This window comes from Pholcus phalangioides, unplaced genomic scaffold, assembly GCF_987345545.1.
Source record: "Pholcus phalangioides strain wild (caught in Gottingen) unplaced genomic scaffold, Ppha-v1.0 ptg000042l_1, whole genome shotgun sequence".
NCBI lineage: Eukaryota > Metazoa > Arthropoda > Arachnida > Araneae > Pholcidae > Pholcus > Pholcus phalangioides.
The window spans coordinates 21,183,136-21,197,080 of NW_028301628.1; the positions used below are offsets into that span (position 1 = coordinate 21,183,136).

The following is a 13,945-nucleotide window of genomic DNA, read 5'->3' on the forward strand; positions in this document are numbered from 1 at the left end:
TCAACCCTTTTCCTAGTCGCGAGCACTGCCTGTACCTATCATCAAAAGAAGAGCACCCTTACGGCACCTTTTGACTTATGAATGCATGAAATCAGGATTATTTCAATCCTTTAATGCTATTTGTACAAGGTGCTTAATTAGAAAGTGCTCGTGAGCACTAAATCGGACGCAAGCATCGAGCACTCTGGGTGCGTCAGGGAGCACCATGATGCTCGCGAGTAACGGGTTGAAGATGCCTGTGCTAAGGAGACCATAGGCTGAAAATGGTTTAGAGACACTGCTCTGTAGACAATTCTATAGTTATGAACAAAATCATAAGTACAATAGTTAGCAGAAGAAATGAAGATTTAGAAAAAGATTATAGTTACAGTTATGAATAAAACACTGGTTTCTGAAACATCTGGAAATACGTTTCATTATTTCTTTTCAATACTTATTTTAGATGCCTACATTGAAAGACCTTTTAACATTCGGCGTTCAAATTGCATCTGGGATGAATTATTTAGCAGAGCTTAAATTTGTTCATCGAGACCTTGCAGCGAGAAATTGCATGTAAGAGCTCTTATTTGAAACTTTTTTTTTTACTTTATTTCATAAGAAAGTTTGAAAATGTGATGGAAATTCATTTTTTAAGCTACCCAACATAATACATTTATTACATTAATTAATGCATAAAACTCTATTGATGTCGAGTTGATTGACGTTTGTTCTACATCAAAATTTTCGACTAGACTTACTGAATTTTATATTATTTCCATATTTATATAAATTTTTTTTGTATATTTATATAAATTTTTTTTGTATATTTATTTATTTTTTTTGTATATTTATTTATTTTTTAAAGTATATTTATAAAATTTTGGAAAATATATTTTATTATTAAAAATTTATTAGTTATTATCAAAAATTATTGTCAAAGAATTGTAAATAACATATTTATTTCATGGGAAAAATTCCACTTTAGCTCAATTTAGTAATTTATCTTTTTATTTTTTTATATAGTACAGTTGAATCCCGTTTTAACGAATATCGTTATAGCGAAAATCTCGTTTTCACGAAAACTTTTCTGAATCCTCCACATAGGTTTACATAGGAACAATGCCTATCTAATATGAAAAAACCTAGAATTCCTCTATAACGAAATTTGTTTATCACGAAGGCATTTCTCCGGTCTCTTGGAGTTCGTTATAATGGGATTCGACTGTAGTTGAAATTAATTTCATATATATTTATGTGTTCATCTTATCGTTTTATTTAAACCCCAGATTCATGGTTTTTTGAATATGCTATTTGTTTTTAATACTCAACATATGATATTTTGCATTAGCAATTTGTTTCTTCATACATATTCTCTGCATCTGAATATTTATTTTAATATATTTTGTCTTTGTTTAAACAAATACTTCTTACCGTTTTTTGAAAATCCAATAGCTCTTTCATCCCTATTTTAAAACCAAATATATTTTTTTTAAAATGAATTTTTTAAGATTAATTCTTTTTTACAGGTTTACTTTTTATTCAGATTTTTGTTTTCCATCACTTCTATCTTATTCACATGTTAAATCAATCACTATTAATATTTTATTAAAATTATAATACTTTCATCAACTACAGGTTAGACTCTGATCTCACCGTAAAAGTAGCCGATTTTGGTTTATCGAGGGACATTTACGAGAGAGAATATTATAGTAGTGATAATAAGAAGAAACTTCCTGTCAAATGGATGGCCATAGAAAGTATTGAGAAGGGTACCTATACTACCAAATCCGATGTTGTAAGTTTCAACAATGATTTTATTGATTGAAGTGAGTTTGATAGACATAGTGGGGTAAATCTAGAAGCTATCCATACATCCATAATAAGATAGCCATAATCGCTTTAAAGGGTAGTATATATTATACATTGTTGATTTTTTTTGGTGATATATGCTTTTATATTGGGTTGCTGTATTTTTTTTCGGTTATATTTGACATCCATAGTTTTTATGGGCATAATTGTTTCAGCCACCTCTTTGGGCAATTTGCCTGTTGTGGCTTTTGTATCTGTATTGAAGAAGTGCTGCTGCATATTAAAAGTGTTCATCTCTCCATGGTGCCGGAAAATGTGGTTGGGTGTCCATTAACAGAATTATAAATGCTTTCCAAATATACAGGTACCTACATTACCTACTACGATTTATACAACCTCTGACAATAAAGTTCGGTGAATGGTCCTGTAACATTAACTACGTTAATGTTAACGAAAGTTACCTTACTGTCCTTCGAAATAGTCACCTCCCATTACTATGCACCGCTGAGATCTCCTATACATGTCCTGGAAACTTTGCAAGAAGTCTTCTTTTGGGATGGAGTTCAAAAGCCTCGTCACGTTTCGTTGGATGTCAGGAATATCGTCAAATCTCTTTCCTTTCAAAGCGAGTTTGAGTCGTGGGAATAGGAAGAAGTCTGGAGGATTGAGATCTGGCGAGTATGGTGGATGTTCAATTTGCACCACCCCCTTTTTTGCCAGGGACTGTTTGACGATATTGGCTGTGTGAGGGCGAGCATTGTCGTCAACAAGAAACCATGAACCTTGTTGTGCGTACTGAGGTCGTACCCTGCGTAGACGTTTCAAGAAACGGGTCAAAATTTCAATGTACCTTGCAGCATTCATCGTCGTTCCCTCAGGTAGAAATTCCTTGTGGATAATTCTTTGACTATCAAAAAAAGTGATTAGCATCGTTTTGATGCGTGATTTTTCTGCTCTGACCTTCATGGGCAGCGCTTGATCTTCATAAACACGTACCAGCATCGCGTGAGTTTCTTTCGGTCTCTTGCCAAGCTTAAAACAAAAGTTTAAATTGATCTTTTGTTCGTTCATTTTTCCTCAGTTAAGAACCAACGCACTAAACAAGCACTTTGTAAAACAAGTCTTTCACGGAACACAAACGACGCTCAACTGAACAACGGTGGTGGCAGCTGATCAACACCTGCCGCTACGCATGTGCAGCGTTTTGCTTCGCCAGTGTTGCCAGATCGGCCGTTCTGACTTCATTCACTGAACTTTATTGTCAGCGGTTGTATTAATTGCAAGGCATTCATTATGAGGACCTTCTGATGTGCTGTTGTTCCGCGTTTAAACGGACCTGGTCGATGTGCATTGTATGGAATACTGAAGACAGAGTAAGAGAATTCTCAAAATCTAGAATTCTTCTATCCAAGGTCCCTAAACCTTTATGTTTATGGAAACACTTGAAATAATAATCAAAACTTCTAGTAATCTTTAATCTCTTGTAACGCTTCCTATTTGTCATTGTGTTATTCATAACTACAGTATTTCGTATGGGAATTCAGCGATGTTCCTTGACACTTCATTTAAGAAACGGCTTTAGCCAGTCACATGAGGATTTATGTGATGTTTGTTCTAGTGACTTTGGGGATTTCTCAAGATATATTCATTCAATTGTTTTATGGTTTCAGTCTAAGCAAAGTATATGTTTTTTGTTTTTGTTTTTTTGCAGTGGTCATACGGTATTGTCATGTGGGAACTACTTACCAGAGGGGTAACCCCATACCCAGATGTCGACAACTGGGATATTTTGCCATACATGAAAAGTGGAAGGAGACTTCCTCAGCCATCTTATTGTCCTGATATATTGTAAGTGTATGGAATTAAGTATATATATATACTGGGCGTCCCATAAATTCGTAAATAGTTTCAAAATTTATAAAAATTGAATGCAGTTTGCAAAAAAAATTGTTCTCACAAAGTACGATTTTTTTTACAGGAAAAAAAAAATAGTTCCAATTTTTGTCGATAGAGGCTGCTTCACGTAAGCAAACCACGTAATTCCTTCACAGAGTCTTTCTGCGATCTCTTCATTGTCCGAAACGTTCGTGAAGCTTTATGCGGTGATTTGTGGCCGAGGTTAAACAACTTTACCAATAGTGCTTCATCCACTAATATCATCATGTTGAAAATTTTAAGAAAGCGCCAGTAACCGGCAAATTCAGAGATGAGCTGTTTGTTGGTGGTAAACCACGCATTTTATTAAGGATTCTGATTCACGTATTTATAGTGAATTGTTTTGTGCAGCGCCATCTATCGACAAAATTACACGTAACTTTTTCTGTACCCAAAAAAAAAAAAAAACCTAATCGTGAGAACAACTTTTCTCACTTACCACATTCAAATTTTTAAATTCCATCAGGTTTTGTAAATTTTTAAACTATTTAGGAATTTATGGAACACCCTGTATTAACACCCTAAGCATTCCATTTAAATTTGTACCCACGGGAAAAGAATCACAAAGAGTATAGCGGACTGACGTGAAGCTACATATAAGATGACGTAAGAGACGGTGTTACGGAAAAAAAAATAATTGTGATGATCGATGTTGATTTTCCTGAAAATATTTTTGCAGGGCTGAACAAATCCTAGGCACCAGGTCACCATGGCAAACAGAAATCGGCTCCTAAAATTTTCTAAATTAGAGTCTGGGAGTGGCACAAAATTTTCTGATACCATTATTCTATGTCTTTTAATATGTGAGAAAGTAAAAGGAAACGTTATTTAACCAATTTACGATCAAAAGACGTAATATTGCGTCCAAACGCCAGTGGAAGGAATTCGAACAAGAGAAAGAAAGAGAGAGAGTTCGCTGTTTTCTTTCCTCTCTCCTGATCATCCCGAAGGTTTGTTTTGCAGCCCCTTACAGTTTTATTCCTTTGGTTATTTTTTATACCCTGGAGGGGATTTTTTTCCTCACATATGATGCATCTTTCTTGTAAAAGAGTAAAAGAGCACAGGGGTAGGGTGAGGGTGAAAAGAAATCTAACTTTTTGTACCTACACATTCGTATCACGTTATCTTTTATACTGTCTTACTCTTTCATTTGTTCCCCCCCCCCTCCCTTTTCTAACGTGGCAGTTAAGTTGAGACAACGTTATTATATTTATTGCCGATTCATCAAATAGAGATCATCCGAATTTCTTATCAATTCGCTTGTAAGAGGAGGGGTTAAGACCGTTTTCCTCGGGCAAAACGTCATGCTTGGCTTCTAAGAAATTGGGCTGGCGCTTAAATATTTTTTCGATTTGCAAAAAACCCGGCATTTTTGTGATAAGCAAATTACCTATAGCTTAAAATGGTGGGTTAAATTAATGGAATTCACGTCTTGCATTAGTTACTTGTTTTTAGGTTGAAAGATTATATTTCAATTACCCCAAAATGGAAAAGCGCGGTTCAATTTTAAATTGAAATATAACAACATAATGTATTCACAAAAAAAAAATCTAATTTTCTTTCATTTCAAATTTTTCCTGGTATTTATTTCTAGGTTCATGATTATGTTGAAGTGTTGGAACGTAAACCCGACAAAAAGACCAACTTTTGCTGAACTGGAAGCTGAAGTCCAGGGAATAATAACGAAACTAGAGATCAGGCATAAACAGAGGAAAGTTGGATTAGACGTCACGTACGTCAATTGCCCTCAAATTTCAACCCAAGATGTTTGAAAAAAAAAAAACAAGAACATATTGCAACTTATTTATTTTTCCATCAATTTTCGAACGTTATGATGGAGGAATGTGCTGTCAACCTCTGTGAGGTAACGCTAGTGAACTATGATCTGAACATTATAAAGCAAAGGTGCATGCACACAACCTTTTAGCAGTGCCGTCTTAACGCATTGGCTCACCCGAGCACGGCCTGGGGGGGAGGGGGGTCAGGAAAAGAGGGGCCTCACAAAAGTAAGAACTGGTTGATATTTCAAGAATTTTCCAGGTAAAAAATCACTTGGCTCTGGGGGCCCATGATGCTCTTAAGACGGCCCTGCCTTTTAGTCCGCGGGCCAGAAATTTGTATATATATAGGTGTGACCATAGGACTCGGGCCATTCCCGTATAATTTTGACCGTCCCAACTTTTTTTCATAAAAAAAACGTCCCGTTTTCCCCCCTTATTTTCAACGAGGCAAGTTGAATTTTTGAAAACAAGAGTTAAGATTATTTTCATGACTTATAGATTATGTCATGATAATTATGGCTCTAATTATCACGATTAATTATAGTGATATGAATACATTTATCTCTCGTATTTGTCAAACATACAAGTTAGCAACTTTTGCAGAAATTCGCTATAGTTGGCAACTTTTGCAGAAATTCGCTATAGTTGGAAACTTTTGCAGCAATTTTCTATAGTTGGCAACTTTTGCAGCAATTTTCTATAGTTGGCAACTTTTGCAGCAATTTTCTATAGTTGGCAACTTTTGCAGCAATTTTCTATAGTTGGCAACTTTACTTGCCTTTGCCAAACTTTTTCGCTTTGAATGGCAACTTTACTTGCCTTTGAGAATTTTTTTGGTGATACCTTTCTTTTTATGAAAGAAATATGGGCAGTCTGGGTATTCATAGTGTTGTACATATATTGATACTTTTCTACCGGAACAACTTTAGTTGGTCAGATGGAAACCCCCTTTGCGGGCCGAATCTGGCTCGTGGACTGGAGGTTGTGCACCCCAGTTATAAAGTCAAAAAACCACATGTCATTATCAGTGTGATACCATTTTGTGCCTTTCACGTGTGAGACTTTTTAACGTTGAAGCCATGCGCTATAGTGTTTTAAGTATTTGTTTCAAGTGGTGTGATCATTCGGATTCCATTGATTGGACCTAGTCACTTATTGAAGAACAGTTTGCCGTATCAGTGAACGTTGTATTGAGGGATACTGATGCGAAATAACTACGTTGCTATTAATTCATTGAATGTCAAAACTTCAATATGTCAACCATGACACCATTTTGAATCCTCCTTTTTGTAGCAGTATTTTTTTTATTGTGAATGAAACTTTAATTCTGTTTTTCCATATTTTGCCCAAGAAGCTTTTCGTAAGTCAATGTTACAGCTTGCGTGATATTTGATGGCTTTTAGTCTTTTTTTTTTATGTTTGAATGTTTAAATTTGAGCTACTGTTTTTATGATTCAAGTTCGCATTCAAGAATGTGTTATGAAATGTTTCCACAATGCAAATTTGTAAAAAGAAAATTTACAAGTGCAGTCAAACTCGGTTATAACGACACCTCGACTATAACGTCAATAATTGGCGGTACGGACTGATTCCCATAAGAATAATGTTGATTAATCTTGCTTATAACCTCGATATGAAGCAACCACCTCGGATATGACGCCAAATTTTCCGTCACTCTTATTTCCGTTTCAATGACGTTTTCCCAAGAAATTCCTATGAATAGATCTGATCACTTCCAGGGAACGTTCGTCTATTGTTCTATTAACACCTAATAATGTTGTAATAAGTTGAATAGCAGGTTTATTACATGTTAGACGTCCTGACTTGCTCATTGACATGCGCACTTTATGAAACATTTTCGTATTTTAACCTTTCCGACTATTTTTCATAAAATATCCCGTTTGGAATTACAGCAAGCTTCGTTGAAAAACCATCTTCACTAAAATCAGGAATGAATGTAATTTGCATGATTTACAAAGTGGGTATCAGGAATATGACTATGAATTTTCATCTCACATATTTGCCAAGTTCATTTTTTTCCCATGAAGTACATTTCTCAGCAGACTTCCTGTTCTTTTTTTCCCCACCAAAGATTATTTGTAATTTTTACAATTAATTACAATTTTTTTTGTAATTTTATCGGCATTTGATGACATTTTTTTTGCGAGAATCAGCTATTGTCCCGTATTAATTACCTTAGCGTATTTTTCTCGATCAAATTGGTCACCCCAATCATAAATAAATAAATAAAAACTTCATACAAAGTTCTTGATTGCCTCTGATAATATTTCTCGTCAAAAAAAAAAAGTCTTGCTAACGTCAACCTCGGTTATAACGATGAAATTTCGTAGAATCTCCTATGTCGTTATAACTGAGTTTGTCTGCATTTTGAGTAATAAAACTACTACGAGTGTTATTTTGTGCCAAAATCTTGCCATGATTCACATTTCAATCTGTTGATTGAAAATTTTTTGTAATATCCATGTTCATTGTCTCTAATTAATTATATATACTAGGGGAAGCTTGTGTGTCCTTAAAAAAAGTAGATGTATTTTGTGAAAGTTTGATCATGAGGATCTGAAAAATTTTGTAAATATTTTCATGAAGAACGTTGCACAATGGTACTGCTATTCCCTCTTTGATCTGCAGTTGCGTGTAAATGTTCGTTCACCATAAGAAGTGGCTTTCGGTATAAGCCATATATGCTCAACCCATGACATGCGACCTCAACCTAATTTTGTAAAAATGAACTAAGCGGCACATTTACAAATCACTCAAGTGATACATTTAAACATCCTTTTGCTGAACTGTAACTGACTAACCAACTGACTGAACTAAGCGACCCGTGGCACGTTCCCAGATCATTCAAGTGATCCGTGGCACATTTCCAGACCATTCGAGTGACCCACGACATATGGTCAACAGATCACTTGAGTTACCTACGGCGCATTTAAACATGACTCATGACTTAAGTGACCCGCCATACATTTTCGAGCTGATGAAGTGGCATACGACACGTTTGCGAGGCAATGAAGAAGTCCGCTCTCTCCTAAAGGTTCGTCCTCCTTGGTATAGGCGTATCATTATTCTAGAATAAAATGTCAGCATATTGAATGAAATTCTCCAGTTTTAATTTACAATGACATCAAGCTTCCATGCACACGTCTTTTAAAAAAATGGCAATTCCATGAGAAATGCCACGTTATCAAAATATTATTTGATCGATTCAAGAGCTATTTTACGAACAAACTTTTCTGTGAATATCGGTTAACATGTATCTGTCTCTGGTCATCGAAATTTGTATAATAAATTTGTAAATTGCAATTATTTGATATTAATTCTTGAAATAAGCAAAAAAAAAAAAAAAAATTACAATGGTCATACAATTTAATCGATAATCGGTAAACCTTCGAAAAGACATACGTAAACCTCCTACGGTTTCAAATAGATACGCAAAGCCTGTTGGGTATTTCCTGCCCACCCCTCACATCGAGATGGGACCAGAGCCGTTTTTTAGATCTGTGGGTGTTAATTTGATCTTTATAGAGGAGAGAGATTTTGATTTCTAAATTAATTCTGGGATGATATCAGACCGGTGCCACAAAATAATGAAGGTGCTCGAGCTTTCCCCCCACTCCGATCCCATTGGGGGAGCTGACAGCTCCAACCCGGGAGCCCCGAGGCAATTCTTGCCGCTTCTTGGTTTTTTTTTTACATTCACTGGTTGGAGGCCTGCTACAGAATGGGGAGGCAATATGGGGGATTTTTAAAGCTACACATTCTATCCTATTTTTTTTTTGGTACAGCGAAAAAATTGGTTAAAATTTTTTGTCGATAGAGAGCAATTCATGAGTCAGGTAGTGTCTAGGTCCCGAACCTTTCTTCAATTTCTTCTATGTCCGACACGTTGGTAAAACTTCAGCCGGCGATTCTTCTCGCTGAGGTAAAACAACTTTACCAATAGAGCTCCATTAAACCCCCCCCCCCCCCCATGTCAACATCAATGAAAATCTTATGTAAGCACCAGCAACCGGGAAAATTCAGAAATGAGCTGTTTATCGTACACCCCGCGTTCTACAAGACTATAATTTGCATATTTCCAGTAATTTGCTTCCGTGCAGCGCCCTTTATCGACAAAAATTTGAACAATTTTACAAAAAAAATCCCCCCTTCGTGAGAATAACCTTTTCCCCAAACTGCATTTCAATATCCCAATTCCTTCAACTTCTATGATTTTTTAAAATTATTTACGAATTTATGGGACACCCTGTATATCTAAAAGCGATACGTATTTTTCAGGTAGGTGACAGATAATCGAAACCACATGAGGAGATGCAAAAAAGGCATGGAAATAGGGGCATTTATACCGGTGGTTCTCAAACTTTAGTCACCAGCGGCTCCATCACCAAATTCATGATTCACTGCGGCTCTACAATAGTTTGGTAGATATTTTAGCATATGAAAGAGCCACCTCAAAACATACGTAAATAGGCACACAAACAATATATCCAACTCGTCACAACGCCACTTACAAAGGTTAGCGACGCGCACTTTGAGAGACACTACTTTATACCCTTGGCCGTGGAGTGTTTGTTGTCGCATTTAGTTTTCTGGCTGAAAGTCCTACAAAATTGAATATACAAATACAACGCCACAACAGGCAAACTGCCCAACAAGGTGGCTGATAAAAAGATGCCCATAACAAATATGGATGTCATATATTTCAAAAATACAGCAACCCCATTAAAAATGCAATTAACACAAATTATAAACAATATATACACGTGATAAAATATTATACAATGCCCATAAAGAATACTTACGGTTGTCTTATTCTAAGTATGGATAGCTTCTCGATTTACCCCAACATGTTTATCGTATTTCTTTTTAAACGTGTCAATTCTGCTACAATTTACTACCTTCGGGGGTAAGCTATTCCATTTATTAACAACCCTATTAGAGAAAAATTCCCTGCGACACCGTAACCTTGCATTGTCCCTCACCAATCGATACTGGTGTCCCCTTGTAAAAGCAGTCGATTGGCGGTGTACTAAAAGTTCATGGTCCATCCTATCCATCCTATTGAAAATTTTGAACACTTCGATCATATCTCCTCGACACCTGCGTTCATCAAATGTAAACATAAACATATAAAGAATATATATTCTTTATTGCTCGTTATAAGAATAATTTTGTGAGGTATGATTTCTCTCCCGTTCAATATTCGTTAAACATCGAGATGCACAAAGAACTGTCCGTCCGATTCAAGAACTCTGTTCAGTGCTGATGTTGTCAGCCTTATGTCCATGGTCGGTAAACCATCGCTTCCTAGAAACCTGAATAGAGGCGGGATAGCTCCTTGAGATGTCAATAATGCGATTTGTTTCTGTGTCCCAGCATGCATGATATTAGAAATGGCATAAACTGCCTCTTTGTTTCCATGAGTAATTTATTATGTGGCGCATCAAATCAGCGCTAATGATGGCTTGTATTCCAGCGGGTCTACAGCAGATGTTAACCAATACAAACGTCATTTTCTTCTTCGTGCCACTGCTGCATATCTTCTTTAGGTGAAAAAAAATTTCCAGCAAGCGGTACTTCAGAATGACCTGGGTTTGGTCGTATGCACCGGCAGTGAGATTTATGAACGTGAATAGAACGGCTGCAAGAACGTTCTCATCTTCGTGTTCGAGAAACTGTATCATACTGGTAATGATGCCAGAATCCACGAAGAACTGGGATCCTGATTCAACTGGAGACAGATCCGACACTGCTGGCAATATGTTGATCAAAATATCTGGATCCGAAAAGGGTACGAGTCGCCGTATCATCGGTAGCAACTGGTTGATGGTTCTCACAGAGATTTGAGATTCCTTTTAGTTGCAGACGTTAGAAATGAACCAGGACAGTGTACGGTAGAATTGCAGTGACTTATCCGGTTCAATCAAATTCTCGAGGCAATGTAAAACACCGAGATCGATGACTTGGTCCCTAAACTGAACGCTGTCTGTTACGATGTTGCCCATCACCGAAAGGGCTTCATTGCACAAATCTTCGCTCCGAGAGTCCAGCAGGAATCTTGACAGTAGCGGTAATGCACCAGCGCTTATGACGGCCTCAACCCACTCGCTATTTTCTGAGGATACGTCGATCAGTATCCTCAACGATTCGTACTGTAGGTCCGGTTCTGCATCGTATCGCAAACAGTCGACGAGTACCGGCAGCGCACCACAATCGATTAAGAGCTGCATCAGCGATTCTTCCTCCGACAAATCACCCATTTTACGAATCAGTTCGAGTTTTATTGCTGTTTCGTCAGTGCTTCCAGCATCGTTCACGATTTCCCGAATGGATTCTTCGCTCCACGTAATGGTGTGGGGAGCTCGAAGGGGATTCGTCGTGTGCCATGTTTCCGATTGTCCAATCGATTTTAATCTTTATCATGTTATTTTAAAAGCTGCCTTTTTCCTTCCCCGCCCCCCACAAAATCGCATGATCAGTGATTTGAAAATATTGTTGAAAACAACAGAAACGTACGAAATGCTAACTGATTTAGGGCTCACTTCAGCGAAGATGACGTGCGTGATTGTAACGTTAATTCATTCTTATGGCATGCAATATGCTAGTAACCTAGCTGGTGAGCTGAAGATGATTTTCTGTAGTTCCTAACTTCGAGGCGCGAATGCAAGCCGATTTCTCCATTGAAAAGTCTCACCACACAGCAACAGGCCTACAATGGTACAAATATTCAATCATTACATTTCACTTCTGAAACGTAGATGGCAGCACAGAAAAGTCAGATACAACACTATATATATATATATATATGCACTCAGACTGTTAAGTACACACACACTCACATTTCCGGTACAACTCACTCGGTAGTAAATCGCCCATGGCGATAGACCGGCGTTGTGCTCGGTAGACACCGAGCTTATCGTCTTCGGTGTGAGTAGATTTTTTTCTCAGTTTCCCCATCTCTAATGGTTGGCATCATCGGAGCTGCCTAACAGTGAAAGAATCCCGAGGTGTCGTCCTCAAAAGATTATGAAAAAATTCAAGTATCTTCATCTCGCCCAGAAACATATAAAAACAAAAAATAAATTAGCGGAGCAGTGCAATTATTAAAGCCACAAAAAATTATTAAAAATGACAACAGATGGCTATTCATCGCTCGCTCGTGCTTCTCTTATCGGATATCTATAAAAAAAACTCTCTCTCTCGCGCACACACACACACACAGGGTCGCAACTAAGGGGGGGGGGTACAGGCGAATCTGGTCTCCCGGGCGCCGGACTGAAGGGGCACAAATTTCACTTTTTAACGTCTCCTTTAACATTATGAAGGGGCGCCAAAATGCGTGCTTGCCCCGGCTGACCAAGCATCTAGTTGCGGCCCTGCTCTCACATATGTGTGATGAATGCAGTTGGATAATGATAAAAAATTTTATTATGTACTCCGATATAATAATACAATACATGTATGAATTATCATGTGTAGTGTATCATATAGTACGCATGGGCAGAGATACGGGGGGGGGGGGGGGCATTGCCCCTCCAAAGTCAAAGTTGGAGTCGACTGATCTAATGTGTATATGTATATATGAATTGACATCATCATCATCGTGCCCCCGCCCCCCAGACTTCCAAGTCAATCTCCGCCTATGATAGTACGATTTAACCGCTTGGGTATTAAGCATAATAGTAGGTAAAAATGTTAATTTTCTTTAGTATTTATTAAATTTACCAACGACGCTTGGGTACTATGCATAATCGCCGGCAAATTCATCAAACTTACAAAAATGCTCTGCCATCATGCCTAATTTATCACATTCAACGTAACATATATATGCAGTATATTTTTATATTCATAGCCGAAAGGAAATCACACACCCGCACACAGACACGACCACCTAGATAACCTAGATAATAATAAGTAATTTAGGTGGTCGTGACCGAGCCCCCACAACTGTTAGAAAAAAAAAAATATTGAGAATACGTATTGGAATATGCTGCCATCTATCGACTAGAACATATCCTAACTCATTAAAGATTTTCTTTTTTCCCAAGTAAATAAAAAAATGTCACGTGATTTCTCAAAAAGGGACAAAAAACCTTATTAAATTTGAAATCGATGCAATTATATTTAATAAAACATTACTTTACTTAATTTTCAATCATTATTGATAACAGTCACTAGAAATTGAAAGATTCTTGTGAACAGGTATATGAAGAGTTGGTTACGATGAACTATTCGGTATCATCTTAGCTTCAGTAGCTCGCCGTAGCCAGTGTGCTGAGCTCGCTCGACGGCTTCGAATGAGCCAATTGTGATATTATCCAACAAAGTGATATTGTGTTGTCCGTTCAATTACGGCAAAGATGGGAGATATTCCTCCATTCTCTCAACAACAAAAAAACCCTATGTTCAAGCCGGAACAT

General features: G+C 37.2%; 2 protein-coding genes across 2 annotated transcripts in view; one reads left to right on the top strand and one right to left on the bottom strand.

Annotated features, from left to right (window-relative positions):
- LOC149064641 (hepatocyte growth factor receptor-like) overlaps positions 1 to 8,820 on the top strand; it is a 64,789-nt gene extending 55,969 nt beyond the window's left edge. Inside the window, exons 18-21 of the mRNA XM_089254724.1 lie at positions 443 to 552; positions 1,615 to 1,774; positions 3,500 to 3,636; positions 5,318 to 8,820. Of these exons, the coding sequence (XP_089110850.1) occupies positions 443 to 552; positions 1,615 to 1,774; positions 3,500 to 3,636; positions 5,318 to 5,495 (585 nt within the window). The 3' untranslated portion in view covers positions 5,496 to 8,820. The remainder of the gene's footprint in view (positions 1 to 442; positions 553 to 1,614; positions 1,775 to 3,499; positions 3,637 to 5,317) is intronic.
- A 2,219-nt stretch (positions 8,821 to 11,039) lies between these two features.
- On the bottom strand, positions 11,040 to 12,473 carry LOC149064642 (uncharacterized). The gene has a single exon (XM_089254936.1). The coding sequence runs from the start codon at positions 11,783 to 11,785 to the stop codon at positions 11,381 to 11,383; it is 405 nt and encodes a 134-aa protein (XP_089111062.1). The 5' UTR covers positions 11,786 to 12,473; the 3' UTR covers positions 11,040 to 11,380.
- Positions 12,474 to 13,945: the final 1,472 nt, after the last annotated feature.

What these genes read in the sequence shown, in the direction of transcription:
- LOC149064642 (XM_089254936.1), bottom strand. Translation starts at nt 11,785, where the DNA reads ATGGGTGATTTGTCGGAGGAAGAATCGCTGATGCAGCTCTTAATCGAT.